The 14,805-nt window shown below is 60.0% G+C and overlaps 1 protein-coding gene across 2 annotated transcripts in view; it reads right to left on the bottom strand.

Moving 5' to 3' along the window:
• Nucleotides 1–889: 889 nt before the first annotated feature.
• Nucleotides 890–14,805, bottom strand: part of ATRN (attractin) — a 133,446-nt gene continuing 119,530 nt past the window's right edge. Inside the window, exons 25-29 of one of the 2 annotated variants that reach the window (XM_029062687.2) lie at nt 13,669–13,730; nt 3,566–3,644; nt 2,843–2,950; nt 1,731–1,845; nt 890–1,084 (exon numbers count right to left, since the gene is read on the bottom strand). In XM_029062687.2, coding sequence (XP_028918520.2) covers nt 960–1,084; nt 1,731–1,845; nt 2,843–2,950; nt 3,566–3,644; nt 13,669–13,730 — 489 coding nt within the window. In that variant the 3' untranslated portion in view covers nt 890–959. Of the gene's footprint in view, nt 1,085–1,730; nt 1,846–2,842; nt 2,951–3,565; nt 3,645–7,734; nt 8,460–13,668; nt 13,731–14,805 lie in introns of those variants that run through there. The other variant, XM_039911728.1, reaches the window with a different exon arrangement.

Below are 14,805 nucleotides of genomic sequence, written 5' to 3'. Positions count from 1 at the left end.
AGGGCGGGGGAGGGGCCGCAGCCAGAGTCCCCGGAGGGCGGAGGGCGGGGGGGGGGGGGGGCCGTGACTCATCCCGGCTCCGTGGGGGCGGGGCGGGGGAGGCGGCGGCCCACGCCCACGCCTCTCCGGGACCCTCCGGCCGCTCGGACCGCCCCCCTCTCGGACGAGACGGCGGCCCGGCCTCCCGGCTCTACCTGCCCGGGGACGGCCGGTGCGGCCGGGGGAGTCCCGGGTCCGCCCGCCGCCCCGTGCCCGGAGCTCTGGACGTCGAGGCACTTCGTGTGTGTGGGCGTGCGGGTGCGAGAGAGGTGGCCTGAGGGAGGATTCTAAAAGGGGTCCCGCCGACGTCAAACCGACATTCGCGGGGAGGGCGAGGGAAGGGCCCAAGACGACCCCCTGCCCCGCCGGGGCCGCGGGGAGAGAGGCGGCTGACTGCGGTACGTTCGCGGCTCGAGCGACGCTTCTTCCCGGAAGCGGGGGGGGACCCGCCCGGGAGAAGCGAGGGAGGACGCCTCTCCGGCGACCCTCTTCCCGGGATCCACCCGAGGTCCCCCGGGGGGGCCGGCGAGCAGACGGGCCGCGGTCCCCCCCGCCGGCCCGCCGGGCGCGAGGCGGCCGCCCCGGGGGGACCCGGCCCCACCGACGGGCCGCGCGGCGCCCGGGGTGGACGGCGGCGTCCCAGGCGGGCGGGATTCGAACCGGGCGGGAAGACGGTCCGGGCAGCGCCGGACGAAGCGATCGGTCATGCAGACGGGGTCGGGCCGCCGCCGCCTCCGGATTCCTCCGGTCTCGTGCACGGTAACCGGAAGACCTCTCCCCTCCCCCCCTCCCCCCCCCCCCCCCCCCCCCCCCCCCGCCGCCATCCCCCTCTCCCTCCCTCCCTCCCTCTCTCTCTCTCTCTCTCTCTCTCTCTCTCACGGGGAAAACCCTGCCCGGGCAGTTCCTGAGGCTCTGGGGCGTCAGATGCAGGTCCCTGGTTGTGCGGGCGGCTGCTGTTTCCGGTTCCGGACGGCTCCGGACTTCTCCTTGTAGGCGATTGGCATCTGCTGAGAGATGTCCACCAGCGCGCTGGCCACCGCCAGACCTGGACAGCCGCGAGAGGGGAGGAGGACAGAGAGTCAGAGGGGAGCGGCGGCCCCCGGAGCCCGGGCACCCGGCGCAGCCAGTCCCGGCCGGGGCTCCCCCCGGGGGGCAGAGGCCCCGGGCCGCTCGGGCACAGCCGCTGCTTAGTACGGCGCCTGACGGGTGCTGGGCGTTTAACGGATACTATCCGGGAAAAAACCGAAACAAAACCCTCTAGTGAAACCTTCAAGGGGAGACCGTCCCTCCCCCTCCGGCCGGTGACCTCGCCGCGAACGTGTCCGTCACACTAGGTCGGACGCTCCTAACCGCTCGGTGCAGTGCGCTGCCTGCAGGAGGCACTCGGCGGGTAGCACCGACTGACCGACCGTAGACTGTCCCTCTGGACCGTACGCTCGCCGTGGGCGGGGAACGTGCCCGTCAACTCCTTTGTACCGTCTTCTCCCGGGCGCTCAGTTCAGCGAGCTGCACGCGGTAAGCGCCCGCTAAATACGATTCGACCGACGCCCGACCGCGAGGACGGGGGAGCGAGAAGGCGGCCGGCTCGGGGTTCTCCCGCCCCGGGCCGGCCGGCCCCGGTCGCGGGGCGGCGGGGCGGCCTCTGGGGAGGAGGCGGGCCGGGGCGGGGCCGGGGCGGGGAGGACGCTCACCCGACTGTCCCGGCGGGGGGACGCCCCCAAGCCCCCGCGGCAGCCGCACGAACACCGACAGGACGGCCGCCTTGTTGCCGAAGCAGGGCTCCAGGGCTATCGGCTTGGGCACCGTCTACGAAGAGGGAGAGGGGGAGAGAGCCGGGGAGGGAGACGGGGAGAGAGAGGGAGAGGAGAAGGGGGAAGGAGAGAAGGAGAGGGAAAGAGGAAGAGGGAGAAGGGGAGAGAGAGGGAGAGGAGGAGAAGCAGAGGGAGAGGAGAGAGGAAGAAGGAGAGAGGGAGAGGACCGTTATTCGCCGCACTCGACCGGCCTTCTCACCCCCGAACTGTGACTTGCCCCTCGTTGCCGAAGCAGACTGTCTCTCATCGGCCTCCCCCCGTGTTCGTAGCGCAGCGAGGGGCCTCCCCTCGCACCCCCCGTGACGTCCGCTCGCGGACACCCGAGCGCCCACGCCCGGAGCACGCGCGGATGGGAGGACCCGCGGCAGAGGCGCACCCCGAGAGGCCGCGTGGCCTAATGTGGGGATAGGGCCCGGGCCCGGGGGGGGGGCCGGAGGACCTGGGTTCTCATCCCGGCTCGGCCGCTCGTCTGCCGGGCGACCCCGGGTAAGTCACTTGGCTTTCCCGGGCCTCGGTGACCTCGGCTGTAAGACGGGGATGAAGACCGTGAGTCCCATGTGGCGCAGGGGCTGTGTTCAAACCCCATTAGCCCTCCATCTTCCCCGGCGCTTAGAAAGGTGCCCGGCACACAGTAAGCGCTTAACAAATACCATAAAACGAACGGACGAACAAAACCCCCAGACCAGGCCCGCTGCCAGATCCGGGGAGCCGGCAAAGCAAGCGTCTTCCGCCATTCCTCAACGCCCACGGCAACGCCGAGGCAGCCCTCCTTCCCCCGCGGCGGCGGCTGGCTCACGGGAACCCCGCTGCGCCAACGGGCTGCAAGCCCCCGGAGCCCGGGCCTGGGAGTCGGAAGGACCCGGGTTCTAATTCGGGCTCCCCCGCTCGTCTGCTGGGTCACCCCGGGCGAGTCGCCTCGCTTCTCGGTGCCTCGGTTCCCTCGTCTGTAGAACGGGGATTAGGGGCGCGGGCCCCGGCCGGGTTGCTCTTACCTTGATGCTCCCCCCAATGAGATCGGGCGGCTCCTCGTCCGTTTCCAGGGCGACGTTGATGGACGCAAAGGGGCGGCTGGCCATCTGCTGCATCTCGCGGAGGAGTTGCTGGCGAGAGCGAACAGGGCGGCCGGAGTCAGGCGCGGGGGGGGGGCTTGGGTTCGCGACCCCACGGGGGCCGCGGCGCCAGCCCCGTCGGCCGTACCCTCCCCCTTCGGGGGAAGGCCGGGGGAGGGGTGGGTCTACAGGGTGGACCGGGAGAAGCAGCGAGGCCTGGGGGAGAGAGCCCGGGGCCTGGGAGTCAGAAGGGCGTGGGTTCTATTGCCGGTTCTGCCTCCGCGGCTGCCGTGTGGCCTCGGGCAAGTCATTTCGCTTCTCTGGGCCTCAGTTCCCTCATCTGGAAAAACGGGGATGGAGACAGCGAGCCCCACGTGGGACGGGGACCGTGTCCCGCTCGATTTGCTTACGTCCTCCCCGGCGCTCAGTACCGTGCCCGGGACGTAGTAAGCGCCTCCCGAGCAGCGCAGCCATCGTCACCGTTAAGGGAGACGCGGGCAGGAGGGCGGTCCGGAAACTAAGTCGTTCCCCACCAAAGGTGTACACGGGTAGAGTTTGCGGTCGAACGGGGCCAGAGACAGTGAGAAACTTAAAAAATGAATGATGGGCAACGCGGGTCCCGAGGGCGGCTTTGCGTTTCTTTCCTTCCGTGGGTCCTGACTTTACCTCTCTACGGCGCGATGCCCAGCAGCTCTGTTTGATCTTCCACACCACGGCGGCCACCAGGAGCAAGGAGAGGAAGCAACTGCAAAGGAGGAGAGCAAGGAGGATCACGACCTCTTCTTTTATCTTATTCGTTAAGCGTTTGCTATGTGCCAGGCTGAGCGCTGGGGTAGCTGATGATAATAATAATAATAATAATACTAATAACTGTAGTATCTGTTACGCGCTTATACGTACCAGGCGGCGTACTACGTGCTGGAGTGCGCGATAATATTTATGATCACTGTGGTACTTGTTAGGCGCTCCCTACGTACCAAGCACCGTACTGAACACTGGGAGGGCGGGGGGAGACAAGCAGATGGGGTTGGACACAGTCCGTGTCTCACACGAGGCTCACAGTCTTCATCCCCATTTTACAGGGGAGGCGCCCGAGGCCCGGAGAAGTGAAATGACTTGCCCGAGGTCGCCCAGCTGACGAGCGGCAGAGCCAGGATTAGAACCCAGGTCCTTCTGACTCCCGGGCCCGGGCCCTATCCATTTAGGCCAAGCGGCTTTTCAAACTTCCCTATAAGAACTTCCGCCCGATGAGAAGCAGTGTGGCCCAGTAGCCAGAGCCTGGGCCGGGGAGTCGGAGGACCTCGGTTCCAATCCCGGCTCCGCCACACATCTCCTGGCCCCCCCCCCAGGCATGTCGCTTCAGTTCTCCGCGCCTCCGTTTCCTCATCTTAAATTAGGGATGAAGACTGAGTGACATGGACTGTGTCCAACCTTTCATTCAATAGCATTTATTGAGCGCTTACTATGTGCAGAGCACCGTACTAAGCGCTTGGAATGAACAAGTCGGCAACAGATAGAGACGGTCCCCGCCGTTTGACGGGCTTACGGTCTAATCGGGATTAGATTAGATTAGATTAGAAGCAAACCTGATTTGCTTCTATCTACCCAGCGCTTAGTCCAGCAAGTGCTTAACCGTTACCGTTAAAAAAAAAACAAACCCAAAAACCCAACCGAAACAACAACAACAAAACACCCCACGGCTTTCACGTCCCTCACCCTGACCGGACACGCTTCTCGACACGGGCGTGGAACGGCCCCTCGAGCGTGCCCCTGACGGCATCTCCTAGGTCGCCGCCGGAGACGCGCGAAGGAACAGGTTCCCGACGGCCAGGCGCTCAGGACAGCGCTCCGCACACGGTAAGCGCTCAATAAATGCGACTGCGTGACTCGCTCTGCGGTAGCGACAGAAGTAAAAGCAGCGGCGAGGACATTTATTGAGCGGCTGCTGAGGACAGCGTGCCGTCCTAAGCACTCCGGAGATACAAGAGAAGCACAAGATTTGGTTCCTGTCCACAGTCCACCGATTAGTCGGACTTACGGAGCCCCGTGCGCGGAGCGTTGGGAGAGCGCAGTACGCAGAGGCGGCAGACGCGTTCCCAGCCCACGGTGAGATTACAGTCCAGAGCGGGGAGACGGGACATCGATGTGGATGAATACGATCACTCATCCTCCCCGGTCCGGATGACCGCCTCGGCCTCCGTGCCCACCTCCCGGCCTCCCGTCTCCACGTCCTGCCTCTGGCCCTCCCTCCTCAAATCCCACAGACATTCACTCCCCGCTTCAAAACCTTATCGAAGGCCCATCTTCTCCAAGAGCCTTTCCCTGACTAAGCCCCCCTTCTCCTCATCTCCCCCTCCCTTCTCTGTTGCCCTGACTCGCTCCCTTTGCTCTCCCCCGCTCCCAGCCCCCAGCACTTGTGTCCACAGCTGTCATTTGTTGATTTCTTTACGCGTCTGTTTGCCCCTCCTAGACCGCATAAGCATGTTGTGGGAAGGGAATGAGTTTACTGTTGCACAGTGCTCTGCATACAATAAATGCTCAATAAATACGACTGAACCAACGACTACAAGTCAGCCCTGTCCCACGCGGAGCTCACGGTCTCAATCCCCATTTTACAGACGAGGGAACCGAGGCACAGAGGTGAAATGCCTTCCCCAAGATCACGGAGCAGACAGGTAGCGGTTCCACGATTAGAACCCAGATCCTTCCGACTCCCCGGGCCCGAGCTCTGATACCGCGGTGCTGGGCTTCAGACGCAGGGAGGAGATTTTTGTTCACGGAGACGGGGAAGGTGAGAGGTGGGCTGGGCTGAGGAGTGGCGGTGCGGCCGACTGGCTGGCGAGTCGGAGGACCTGGGTTCTAATCCCCGCTCTGCCACGTGGCCGCCGTGTGGCCCCGGGCAAGTGACTTCACATCTCTGGGCCTCAATTCCTTCATCCGTAAATTGGGGCTCAGCTATCCACTCTTCCTCCTACTCGGACCGTCAGCCCCACGTGGGTTCTGATTATCTTCCATCGACCCATCTTGGGCGCTCAACGAACAGCACCAAAAATAAAAGGGCGGGTGGCGGGGAGGGGAGATGAAAGATGAGAAATTCCACTTTGAACATGGCGGATTATCTCCTTCTCAGGCAGCGCTCAGGACAGTACTTCGCACACAGCCAGGGCTCAATAAGCACGACTGAACCGAACGAACGACGTCGAGGACCGTCCCAGAGGAAAAGCGACCGCCTGGGGAAAGGACGTGAGAAAGGAGGCCCCGGCAGGATCCACCGCGGACAACGGTCCGGCCGACCGTCGCGGGGCCGGCAACCGGCAGTCGGAGCCGAAGGGATGGGAAACGGACAGGACGACACGGGAGGAATGAATCGGTCGGGCTCCACCCTAACCCTTACTCTTTCCATCCACTCTCCCTTCCTCCGACCTAAACTTCCGACACACGATGACTCTCCCCGGCTTCGAGGCCTTATCGAAGGCCCGTCTCCTCCAGGAGGCCTTCCCTGACTAAGCCCTCCTTTCCTCTCCCCCCACTCCCTTCTGCGTCACCCCGACTCGCTCCCTGTATTCACATCCCCGCCCGGCTCCACAGCACCGATGTCCGTGTCCGTCATTTATTTATGCATATTAACGTCTGCCTCCCTCCTAGACTCTAACCTCGTCGTGGGCCGGGAATGGGCCAGTGTATCGTTCTATTGTATTCTCTCGATCGCTTAGTACGGTGCTCTGCACGGAGTAAGAGCTCCATAAATATGACCGACGCGGCCTTTTTCCCTAAAAAGCGTCAAAAGCCCTTCTGAGGTTCTCCCCCTGCAGCCCTACCCCTCTAGGAAAGCCGTTGGCAGAGATCAGCCGTCTTCCCCGTGACCCCGCCAAGGCGGGAATTTCCATTTGCCGGGAGTGGGGGCCAGCCGGCCCGAGGGCTTGTTGCGGTGGCGGGAAGCGAGCCAGTCAGACCCGATTTCCTCTCCCACTGGAGGCAGCTGAAAAGCAACCCGGTTGCCAGACGTTAATTCCTTTTAAAGACCCGTCACCGTTTCACCTTCAACAGCCGGGAAGGCGCGGGACCGCCCCGGGAGGCCCAGCCGGGGGTGGTGCCAACCCAGTGAACTCTGCATCCCCCAGCCGGGCCCAGCGCAGCGTGGCCTGGCGGCTACAGCCCGGGCCCGGGAGTCAGAAGGACCCGGGTTCTAATCCCAGCGCTGCCCGTCATCCGCTGGGTGACCTTGGACAAGTCGCCTCGCCGGGCCTCAGTTACCTCATCTGCCAAACGGGACGGGGACTGTGTCCAACCCGATCGGCTTGTACCCACCCTAGCGCTCAGTCCAGTGCCTGGCACATCGCAAGCACTCGACCAACACCACAATTACTATTGTTGTCATTCCCCGTGGGCTCGCATTCGACACTCCGGTGGCTAGTAGGCCCTGCCTCTGTCCTCTACCGGGTGAACCGTGGACCCTGGGATCAACAGAGCCACCGGAGTTTCCACAGCTCCACGCCGGCAGCAGAGTGGGGTCTGGCAAAAACCCTCCTCCCCTTCGGCTTCGTTTTCTTCCTCCCTCACTAGGGCACACATCTCTCGTTTCTATGGAGGGGAACTCAGTCAGCTGCTCTTCACGCCCACTGAGGGGAGAGAAAATAAGCCTAAACTGCAGCGGGAGAAAGGGAGGCCAGGCGTAAAGAAGAACTTCTCGACAGACCGTAAGCCTGTTGTGGGCAGGGAATGTCCCCGTTTATTGTTCTGTTCTGCTCTCCCAAGTGCTTGGTGCGGCGCTCGGCGCAAAGTGAGCACTCAATAGATCCAACCGAGTGAATGACTTCTGTGGAGACTGGAAGGACACAGGTGGAACTCTCTGATTTATTCACGTCAATGTCCGTCTCGCCCGTAGACCGTCGGCCCGTTATGGACGGGGGAAGGCATCCGCTAACTGTGTTGCACTGCACTCTCCCAAGTGCTCTGCACAGTTTTGTTTCGCTTTTTAATGGCGCTTAAGAGTTTACTTGGTGCCAGGCACTTTGCAGTGAGTGCTGGGGTACACACAAGACAGGCTGGACACACATGGGGCTCATCCCCATTTCACAGATGGGGCAATACATCCATAAAGTCTCCGTGACTCGGAAACGACTCGACGGCATTTGACGATAAAAGTGAACTCGGGCCCAGCGAGGTATAGTGACTTGCCCAAGGTCACCCGGCAGAATGGCAGAGCCGGGATGAGAACGCAGGTCCTTCTGACTCCCAGGCCCGGGCTCTATCCATTAGGCCCCGTTGAGCTCAACAGATGCCATCGATCGATGGATTACAGGTAGGAATCTTCAAGCGTCGGATGATCCCCAGTTGTTCTGAGGGTTTCGGGGTTCGCTCGGCCCGAAGAGAAGGGTCTGTGTGCGTACGGTGGGGGTGGTTGGATCCCTCCTGCTCCAGAAGGGCCTCCGTCTCGGGCGGAGAGAAAATTTAATACCCCAGAGGGGACTCGCCGTCTTCTCTCCGTGCCCTGCGTTACGGAATAACGACACGCCGTCGCTTCGCCACCGCGGCCGGGAGGTCGGGCTCGGAGACGGCTCTAGAGAAGAAATGAATCAAGGACGGGGCCCGCTCGTTATTGCCGGGAACGAGAGCGGCGCGTTGAGGGCGCCGGGCAGCGGGCTTTCTGAGAGGCGCTCACAGACGCGGGCAGGAGGGGGTCGTCGGGCCGGAGAAGAACATCACGCGGGGGGGGGCGGGACGACGGCAAACGGGAGCCAAGTCTCCCCCTCGTTCAGCCCCCCTCCTCCCTCGGCCTGCATTCATTCAATTCATTCCATCGGATTTAGTGAGCGCTTACCGCATGCAGGGCACCGGACCGAACGCTGGGTAGAGGAGGACGCAACGATAAACAGACGCGTTCGGGGCGGGGCTCACTCTGCTGCCCGGCTCAGTGGCGGACCTGCCTGGTTATCTAACATAATAACGATGATAACGGTTCTCGTTAAGCGACATGCGACAAGCACTGCCCTAGACGCTGGGGCGGAGACACGTTAATCGAGTCGGACGCAGTCGCGGGGTCACCACGGTCGTGCTCTTCCCCCCGGACGGGATGGGGAACGAGGCTTGTCTGCGGGAAGACCTCGGCGGCGGAGTGCATTCTAGTCGCTGGCTAAGCCCGGGAGCCAGGAGGCCCCGGGTTCTCATGCCGGCTCCACCACTTGTCTTCTTCATGACCCCGGGCAAGGCACTTCACCTTGCTCTCCCTCAGTGACCTCATCTGGAAAAGGGGGATTGAGACTGCGAGCCCCATGTGGGACCGGGACTGTGTCCGACCCCATTTGCTTGTATCCGCCCCAGCGCTCAGAACAGTGCCCGGCCCGTAGTGAGTGCTTAACCCATACCGTGAAACAAAAAAAAAAAGAGTCGAGTACTTGGGGGGGGGGGGGGGGGGGGGGTTGAGCTGCAGCTGCCCAGAGGAGTGGGAAGCCCCCACACAGACCCCTAGCCCTCAAAACAGAGAAGCAGCGTGGCTCAATGGAAAGAGCCACGGGCTTGGGAGTCAGAGATCACGGGTTCGAATCCCGGCCCCGCCCCTTGTCAGCTGGGTGACCGTGGGCAAGTCACCTCACTTCTCTGTGCCTCAGTGACCTCATCTGTAAAATGGGGATGAAGACTGTGAGCCTCACGTGGGACAGCCTGATTCCCCTGTGCCTACCCCAGCGCTTAGAACGGTGCTCTGCACAGAGTAAGCGCTTGACAAATGCCAACATTATTATTAAAACCTCCTCTTTTCTAGGGAGGCTGAATGTAGCCACGCGGATCGGCGAAGCCCGCGGCAGTGCCCGGGGCTGGACCCGGGGCCGAGGCAGATCCCAAATCCACTCTGCCCGCGTCCGAGCGGCCATCTCGGGTGGCGGAGGGGTTTTCCACAGGGTCTGCGGCCGATTCCTGCGGTCTCTCCCTTACGGTGGACCGGATAATGAATAATAATGATGAGGACGACGACGGTACTTGCGAAGCGCTTTCCACGGGCCGAGCACTAATCTAAGCGCTGGGGTAGGCACGCGTTAATCGGATTAGACACGGTCCCCGTCCCACATGGGGCCCACCGTCTCCACCCCCATTTTACAGACGAGGGAACCGAGGCCCAGAGAGGTGAAGTGACCTGCCCTGAGGTCACGCGGCAGACAAGGGGTGGGGCTGGGACCCGCAGTCGGATGGTGTTATCGGAGTATCTTCTAGACTGGCCTTTGGACTGACCTTTCCCAAGCGCTCAGTACAGTGCTCTGCACATAGCAAGCCCTCGACAAATACTATCGATTCATCGACTGCGGACCGTCCCTCTAGGCTCGTTATGGGCAGGGAATGTGTCTATTAATTCTGTTGGACTGGACTCTCCCAAGTGCTTAATACGGTTCTCCGCACGTTAAGTGCTCAAATGCCACTGACTGAGGACTACAGACCGCTCCCCCTTATGGGCTAATTCTGTTGTTCTGGAATCATAACGATGGTATCTGTCAGGTGCTTACTGTGTGCAAAGCACCGACTCTCCCAAGCGCTCGGTACAGCCCAGCGGCGTGAACGGAGAAGATTCGGGATGTCCGGGAGATTTCTTTTTTGTCGGTAAAAAGAAGAAATCCTCCCGCCTTCCTTCCTTCATGATCCTTCTGCGGGTTCACCCACAGAAAAACGACCTTGTTACGACTTCTGGCTTGTTGCTCTAGGTGGGCCAGCTCGACCCGCTCGGCCCGCCGCTTCGACAAAACGTCTTCCCGAGGAGGTGCCGTCTACTACTGGGCGGGGAGGAGAAAGGCACCCGAAGATCGAGAGAGACAGAGGCAGGATAAAGGAGGCAAATTGCTGGGTGAGGGGCTTAGAAGACGGCAGGTCTGTCTCTACAGGTCTCGAGCGAGAGAAGGCCGAGGGGACGGTCTGCTCTACCTTGGACATTCTCCCTCCCCGGAAGAGCCGGATATTTCCCATCCACCTCTAGAAGCTCATCCATCCATCCGTCCATCCATTAATCAGTCGCATTTACTGAGCACTTAATACACACTGAGCCCGTACTAGGCGCTCGGGAGAGTCCAATCCAACACAGTCAACGGTCGGCCAGCTTGCTGTGGGGCAGGGAACCTGTCTACCCACTCTGTGATGACGGACTCTTCCAAGCGCTTAGTACAGTGCGCTGAGTACAGTCAGCGCTCAATGAATTTGGGATTCTGTAAGCATTTTCTATGTGCCGGGCCCCGTACGGAAGCCCGGGGGTGTAAGTGCTTAATACGGTGCTCTGCACACCGTGAGCGCTTAATAAATACGACTGAATAAATACCAGCAAATAGGGTTGGACGCAGTCCCTGTCCCACAGGGGGATTCACAATCAAGCCTCATTTTACAGATGAGGAAACTGAGGCACAGAGGAAGTGAAGTGACTTGCCTAAGGTCACACAGCAGACAAGTGGTGACACTGGGATTAGAACCCAGGTCCTTCCGCCCCCCCCCCCCCCCAGGCCGGCGTTCTACCCACCGGGCCACCCTGCCGTGGAATGATTCTGATATCCAGCACACAGACACCAGAGTTGGCTAACATTCAAAGGAAAAGGAAAATGGGAACGAAGGAGAACAAAGAGAAAGAGCAGAATCGGGTAGAAGCAGAAAGCGAAAGGAGAATACGCATGTCTCGGGTCCTTCTGCGGTTATCACACCGATAGGACTTACGAGAAGATCCGGTTGCCCAAAGAGCCTGAGGGAATTTTTTTAAGTGAAATTTCAAGTTAGCTATTGAGTTCACATTCACGATGCAAAGAGAAAACATGGAACTGCATACATGCACGTTTTGGTTTACGAGATTGTGTGCATATGGGGACGAGATATTGTGTACATACCGACAGAAGATACCGGGTACATACGAAGACAAGAGATTATGTACGTAAGGGTATAAGATAACGTGTACATACGGAGAAAAGATATCATGAGCATAGAGAGACGAGATACCGTGCGCGCATACGGACACGAGATACCGTGCGTGTACGAATGCAAGCTACTACGTGTACGTGGATAGAGGATAGCACGCGTACACAGACGCTGGACACCACGTACGGACGGATTCGATATATCCTACGCCTACGTGTACGAGCTATTGCGTGCATGCGGATCCTCGCTTAACACACGTGTATCGGTAGAGGATCACGTGTGCCTGCAGACACAGGATATGGTGTATTTTCAGGGGCTGCACTCAGGCACCCGGGACGGTGGCGCCTTGGGGCTCCCGGCCCCCGTCTTCATCAGCCGGCCCTCGCTGGGGTCGCTGGGGTGGAAGGAACCCAGGAGAGGCAGCGCTGGTCTAGCGGATAGAGCCCGGGCCCGGGAGTCAGAGAGACCTGGGTCCTAATCCCAGCTCTGCCACTTGTCTGCTGGGTGACCCCTGGGCGAGTCACTCAACTTCTCTGTGCCTCGGCTACCTCATCTGTAAAATGGCAATTACGACCGCGAGCCCTACGGGGGACATGGACGGGGTCCAACTCGGTTTGCTTGTACACACCCCAGCGCTTAGTACAGTTCCAGGCATACAGTAAGCGCTCAACAAATACCGTAAAAAAAAAAAAAAAACCCACCACCAAAAAACGACTGGGAAGCGAAGCCCGACGAAAGCACTTTTCTGCAGGTGGGAGGGGCGATCTCTGCCTTCTGGGAACCTCGGAGGTCTTGTGGACAAACGGTGTCACTCGGGAGCGCCGCTCGGGACCTTCCCTGCCGGCCCCTGGCTAGCACTGGCACGTGGGGCCGACCGGCCCCTGCCCAGAAGCCCCAGCCCAAACCCGAGCTCGAGGTCCGCACGCTAACGAAGCCGTGGGGGCTGCAGATTTAACCATCACCAAAGGGCACTTTTTCATGGTTAAAAAAAAAAAAAAAATGTGACATTTCGAGAAGCGATTACCGTTTTGGTTTTTGAAACCTGTTGTAATTCCGACACAGCGCGACTGAAGGGCAAGTGTCTTTTGGACGCTATGACCCAGAGAAGCCAAAGTGATCACCCCTTCCATACCTCCCATCCAAACCCATGCCTACCACAACTCAGTCTGCAAACTTTGCTCCCCCAATGCCAATCTTCTCACTGTACCCTGATCTCATCTACCTCACCCACGTCCCGCCTCCGGCCCGGAACACCCTCCCTCTTCATAGCCAACGGATAATTACTCTCTCACCATTAAAGCCTCACCGAAGGCCCATCTCCTCCAAAGGGTCTTGCCTGACACAACCCTCATTTCCTCTTCCCCCGCGCCCTTCTGCGTCGCCCTGACTTGCTCCCTTTGTCCATCCCCCCTCCCGGCCCCTTAACAATGATGTACCTATCTGTCACAGGTACATACGTAATCTGTCCCACCAGGCCTCACCCCGTAATTTATTTACATTAACGTCTGCCTCCCCGACTAAACTGTAAGCTCGTTGTGGGCGGGGGAACGTGTCCGTTCTACCGGCCTCTCCCAAGCGCTCCGTACAGTGCTCCGCACCTTGTACGCGCTGAATAAATACAAGCGGTTGATTTTTGTCGATTCTACCGAGGCCAACCGAGACCGTGACATTTCACCACCCGGATGTTCAAACCCAACTTCAGTCGACCTGTACGAACCGGGACAACTCCGTCCGGCCATTTGAAGTCCGTTCTAGCAGTGGGGATGTGTGAACCCTGCCATAACAACAGCATCGGGGAGCGGTCAACGGGCGAGCTTACGCCACGCCGGGGCTCCCCGACCGATGAAACGACCCGCGCCCGGGGCAGAAGTGTTCAAATCTATGATTAAAAGTACCTGAAAAACGTCACAAAGAACTGTACCAGGTCCATAAAGTTGCTGTGCTGAGAGAACGCAATCTGTAAAGACAAACAAAGGATTCGGGTTAGTGCCAGATGCCTGGAAATCGAGAAACGTCCATCCGTCAGGCCACGGGGCCTCGCTCCGACTGACTTGGGAAATCGCTCCTTTGATCCCTTTCGAGGGGAATGCCTCTTTAGTTCTATCAGAATTCGATAAGGTTTGCCAAGGTTCGTCGGAAAATCTTCCGCTTCCTCTAGTAATTACCGGTTCCACGTGAGACTTGGAGTGATGGCACCTCAGGCTAGGCCCCCCCCCGGTTCGCGTCGGCCAGGGCCCGTCCCCCACAGACAGCACACCGGGGCGTTCGGGGAGAGTCGGGTTAGAGGAGACCCCCCTCCCCCCCCCCCCCCCCCCGCGCCGCAAAAAGAACCTGGGTCCTCATCCCGGCTCCTCCACTTGTCTGCTGGTGACCTTGGGCGAGTCACTTGACTCCTCTGGGGGTCAGTTAAGTCATCTAAAAAATGGAGCTTAAGACTGAGCCCCATGTGGGACAGGGACTATGTCCAGCCTTGTACACGCCCCAGCGTTTAAGACGGTGCCTGCTCCACAGTAAGTGCTTAACAGATACCATAAAAAACCCCCCTGAAAATTGGAACGAGCATGAAGAGGTCCGACTCCATCGCCCTGAACGTCTGACTGAGCCCAGGGATGGACCGATCAATCAAATATATTCATCAAGCGCTTCACCGCAGGCAGAACCCTGGACTAAGCGCTCGGGGGAGGACAACAGAACAGACACGTTCCCTGCCCAAGATGAGCTTACAGTCTAACACGCATCGACATAACTAAATAAATTACAGAGAAGTACATGAGTGCCGTGGGGGCCGGAGGGGGGAGGGAAGGAGCTTACAGTCTAGGTGGGGAAGGGCGAAGACCTCCTTAAAAAAAAAAAAAAAAAAAAAAAAAATTCACGTGAAAACCGAGGTCGAAAGTGAACCAAGGAACAGTGGATTCAAGTTTCAGTGAGAGAGGCAGAGGGTGAAGGTGTCATTCCCAGAGGAGAATTCAGGGTTAGGGGCAGTTCGCATTCACCACGCGGTTCCCTCCTGCCGGCGTGGGAGACGGCGGCTA

This window comes from Ornithorhynchus anatinus, chromosome 4 (genome assembly GCF_004115215.2).
Source record: "Ornithorhynchus anatinus isolate Pmale09 chromosome 4, mOrnAna1.pri.v4, whole genome shotgun sequence".
Lineage (NCBI taxonomy): Eukaryota > Metazoa > Chordata > Mammalia > Monotremata > Ornithorhynchidae > Ornithorhynchus > Ornithorhynchus anatinus.
Note: the sequence above shows the minus strand (reverse complement) of the source record. Positions and strands in the feature narration are given on the sequence as shown.